Source organism: Hevea brasiliensis, chromosome 1, assembly GCF_030052815.1.
Source record: "Hevea brasiliensis isolate MT/VB/25A 57/8 chromosome 1, ASM3005281v1, whole genome shotgun sequence".
In the NCBI taxonomy this organism is placed as follows: domain Eukaryota; kingdom Viridiplantae; phylum Streptophyta; class Magnoliopsida; order Malpighiales; family Euphorbiaceae; genus Hevea; species Hevea brasiliensis.
In genome coordinates, this window is record NC_079493.1 from 33,581,060 (window position 1) to 33,585,583 (window position 4,524).

At 33.8% G+C, this 4,524-nt stretch overlaps 1 protein-coding gene and 1 long non-coding RNA gene across 2 annotated transcripts; one reads left to right on the forward strand and one right to left on the reverse strand.

The window, feature by feature from the left end:
* Positions 1–763: 763 nt before the first annotated feature.
* LOC131179211 (uncharacterized) lies at positions 764–1,801 on the reverse strand. The gene is made up of 2 exons (XR_009148190.1): positions 1,666–1,801; positions 764–1,328 (listed from the first exon to the last, which is right to left on the reverse strand). It is a non-coding gene; the product is annotated as an uncharacterized LOC131179211 (long non-coding RNA).
* Positions 934–4,281, forward strand: LOC110670563 (serine carboxypeptidase 1). The gene is made up of 8 exons (XM_021832655.2): positions 934–1,325; positions 1,499–1,606; positions 1,691–1,971; positions 2,079–2,324; positions 2,882–2,988; positions 3,067–3,153; positions 3,499–3,604; positions 4,005–4,281. Exons 1-8 carry the CDS (start codon positions 947–949, stop codon positions 4,149–4,151), a joined length of 1,461 nt encoding a protein of 486 aa, XP_021688347.2. The 5' UTR covers positions 934–946; the 3' UTR covers positions 4,152–4,281.
* The last annotated feature ends 243 nt before the right edge of the window (positions 4,282–4,524 follow it).

Here is a 4,524-nt window from a genome sequence, read left to right on the forward strand (position 1 = left end):
TATAAAGTGCCCGCTTCGCGTTAGGTTAAAGGCCAAAACTATTTTTGAGGAAAAAAAAAAAATCATTTTAGATATTATTTAGAAAAATAGTTTTAAAAAATTATTTTATTATTTTAGTATTTTATAACTAAAACTTATTAAATTTAATTTTAAATTATTGTTTAATATTCTTAATTAGTATATTTTAAAAAGTTTTTTTCTCAATAACAGCTCCAACAGTAATATTAAATAGGCCCTAAATTAAATAAAAGATTCTATTTCTTTATTACATATAATTATTTTAAAATATTTATTAACTTTAGGCTACATTTATTTATCGGAAAATAACTTGTACGAGTCTGAAAATAAGAGAAAAGCAGCCACATAATTGTTATGGATAACTCCTGGTAGACTGGTAGCAGTAGCATTGAAATCCTTTGATCTTCTTATTGACTCCATAGACAAGTGAGACTTGTAGCTAAGGCTTAAATTTGATAAAGGTAGGAGGGACCCTTGCATCACATTCTCTTGTAAAATACTCACCCATGTTCTCTTGTTTTAATTTGATTTTCTCAAAAGCATAAGTGTGTCCTAATTTGATAAAGAAATGTCAAACAAAAGTTAAAGAAGAAAGGCTACTAGCTAGGATTCTCTATTTTTTGCACTTTGCAACAAGAAAATATGTAATCTAAAACATTATATTATTGTTAATAGATTGAATCTTAACGTAAGTTTTTTAAAAAGGGTGATAAAGAATAAAGATCAATCATTAAAGAAAGACAAATCATTGTAAAAGCAGCCGGCTTGTTTGAATTCCTGCAAAAGTTATTACAGATTAAGCTGTCATTGTGTTCTTAAAAGATACCCACAAGTACTAGAAAACAAAACAAGTGCATCAATATAACATTCCACTCCAGCTATTTATGGACCATTTTGACACACCCTACCATGCCAAGAAGGCAAAAACATGATGAAATTAACACTGTGTATGTGCCAGTTTTTAACTAATTGCCTCTTGGCACTGCTTGCTTTTTGTGAAGCCAATCAAGCTGATAGCCTTGACAGGCTGCTTAAATCCAGAAGGTCACAAAATCCTCCTATTCCACAGTCATGGCCTGAACTACAGGCTAAAACTGAATACTCTCCCATGCACATTGAGCCTCAACATGGGCTAATGCAAGCTGACAAGATTGTTGCCTTGCCTGGCCAACCTGATGGAGTGGATTTTGATCAGTATTCGGGGTATGTGACTGTTGATCCAAAGGCTGGTAGAGCACTGTTCTACTATTTTGTGGAGTCCCCACAGAACTTTTTGACCAAGCCTCTGGTTCTGTGGCTCAATGGAGGTACTGTGAATGCAGTAATGGTAAATGATCAGTTTGTACAAGCCTAATTATCCATATATTTCACCATGATTGGCATTACATTTGTTATTAACTTCACTTATATAGAAAAGTCACTTGAAAGATCAAGTGAACTAAGCTAATCTTAATAACAATATGATATTTTGGATTAGCAGGACCTGGATGTTCCTCTCTTGGGTATGGAGCCATGGAGGAATTAGGACCTTTCAGAGTAAATAGTGACGGGAAAACACTCTTCAGAAATAATTATGCATGGAATAATGGTAAGTAATACTCGATTTATCTTTTATTTCCTACTGCTCTGCAAAATTGTGGAACTTACCTGCAACTTTATGAATCAATGACAGTGGCAAATGTGATCTTCTTGGAATCTCCTGCTGGCGTAGGCTTCTCCTACTCAAATAGCTCTTCTGACTATGACCTTACGGTCGCTGGTGATAAGAGTACTGCTGATGATACCTATACTTTTCTTGTCAACTGGCTCGAGAGGTTCCCACATTTCAAGACTAGAGATTTTTTCTTAACTGGAGAAAGCTATGCTGGTCATTATGTACCTCAGCTTGCATACACAATTCTGCAGAACAATAAGAAAACAAATCAAACCATCATTAATCTAAAAGGCATTGCGGTAGATTCAATACAGATGGATCTTCTCTTAGACTTCAAATACTTTTGAAACTCAAAAATTTTATCTTTTTACGTCGTGACATTGTAAAATGGTGGTAATTATTTCAGATAGGAAATGCATGGGTTGATGATCTTAAAGATGCAAAGGGAGTATATGATTATCTATGGAGCCATGCTTTAATCTCAGATGAAACAAAGGAAGCTATCCACAAGTTTTGTTATTCTGGGGGCAATTATTCTGAAGAATGCGACAACTCCAAAATGAAAGCCTTATCTGAGAAGGGCAAAATTGATTTTTACAACATATATGCCCCACTTTGCCATGACACTGCACTCAATAGGTCGACTGGTTCTGTAAGTCTTCTTTTATTTTATTTTACCTTTTTAAAAAAAAAAAAAAATCCTGCAACATTGTTTAAGAATCTCAAATATCAGGATTAGGGGGGAAAAAAGACAAACAAAATGGTCCAGATACTGCATCTGATTCTCAAATATTAGCTGTTCTACACACATTGTCAGACATTGTTCTGAATTTCTAGCTAATAGCTAATGTAATTTAGCCATTTTCAACTTTTTGTGCAATTTAGTTCAAAAGTTTAATTTAAGTTAAATTTAGTTCAAAAATAAGAAAATCAATAAATTAAATTTTTAGAGCTTAAATAAAAAAAATAAGAAATTTAGTCACAAAAATAAATTGAATTTTTTTATTTAAATAAAAAATTAAGCTTAATTTAGCCCATAAATGCTAATTTTAGGGCTCAATTACCCTTCAATTGAAATTTCTTAATTAATTTGAAAAAAAATTTAAAATGAGCTAAATTGAACTTCCTAACCGCAATAAAATCAGAACAATGTCTGCATCTCCCTATACAATTTCCAATGCCGAATCTACTTTAAAATCTGCTTATCAGGTTTATTACTTCAATCCCTGCTCATACTCGTATGTAGAATCTTATCTGAATACTGCAGAGATGCAAATTGCCTTGCATGCAAATCCCACAAAATGGAGCCATTGCAGGTAATCTTGATAATTGATTTTTAAATAGTATAATTCTTGTTGATTTGAGAAAAACACTCTCATGGTATCTGTGTGCAGTGGCTTTAACTGGACAGATAGCCCAGTTACTGTTCTGCCCATAATCAAGAATCTGATGGCAAGTGGCATCAGAGTCTGGATGTACAGGTAAGCTTAAATACGTAAACATCAGAAATAATGAACAAAATTACTAGATTATTAAAAGAAAAGAAAAGAAAAGAAAAGAAAAGAAAAACAGCCCTTGCAGACTGTGATAATTATTAAGATGAATAAATTGATGCTGTTGTACTTGTACCCAGAGAAACATCATTCAACTTCAATCAAATCACCTTTCCGGATTACAATTTTGAAACACTTTAAACAAAAGAAATTATAAACAGGACAAAACTTTGATGAAATTGGCAGTAATAGAAGATAACAAAGAGGACTTCTACTTTCCATTAATTCAGAAATGATCTGTACATATTTTAACAATGGAGATTATCATTGCAGTGGTGACACAGATGGAAATGTGCCAGTTACATCATCCAGGTACTCAATAAACAGTCTCAAGCTTCCCATCAAGACCCCGTGGCAGCCGTGGCACACCAACAAAGAGGTAGTAAAGTAATAATTACTTTTCATTGACTTGGCTATGATTCATTTTGATCCCATTTCCTTTAGAATTGAGAAGTATAATTAATAAAGAACTAAAATGACTGTGATGAAACAACTTTCTATAAGCTGATTCTTTCTCCTGTATGAGCTCATCTAAGTACACCCTGCACCCTGCACCATTCCCATGTCCCCTTATGAGCACTTACTAAACCTCCAAAACTAGTACAGGATAAAAAGACCTACCTGCAAAATGACAGAAAAACTTCAGAAGGGCCACTGATCACAATTAACACATAAGTTCATATATGTTTGCCAGGAACCAAAGTTCATATAGTTTTTGGCAGGGAGTTCATGTAGAGTAGCAATTCAAACATAATGGAAAAAGAATTTACTGATGACAGGTTGGAGGTTATGTGGTGGAATATGAAGGATTGACATTTGTGACAGTAAGAGGAGCAGGACATCTGGTTCCAAGCTACCAACCAGAGCGTGCACTCACCATGATTTCATCATTCCTGCAAGGAAGTCTCCCTCCTTCCTCACCGTGATTTACTCCTGATCCAACCCCACAAGGCTTGCAAGAGAAAGAGTAATCACTCTGTTTGCAAATGAGAATTTCTAGCAAAAGAAAATATGGAGCATGATTCTTCTAAATATGAAAAGTTATGAAACTTATCAAATGGATCAGAAATCAAGAATGCGTTTATTCTCTCACAAACCGACAAATGATACAAGTGTCTTTGTTGTGAAAATCAGACCCATAGAAAATAAAGAATACAAAATTTAATGTGGTTCGACGTGAGCCTACTTCACCAATAAATCCACTATCAAGAAAAATAATTATAGCCGCTAATTATTTTTCTTACTCTCAAAATCACTCAAACAAAACTAACGAAAACCTCTCCACTTTATGGGCTATCT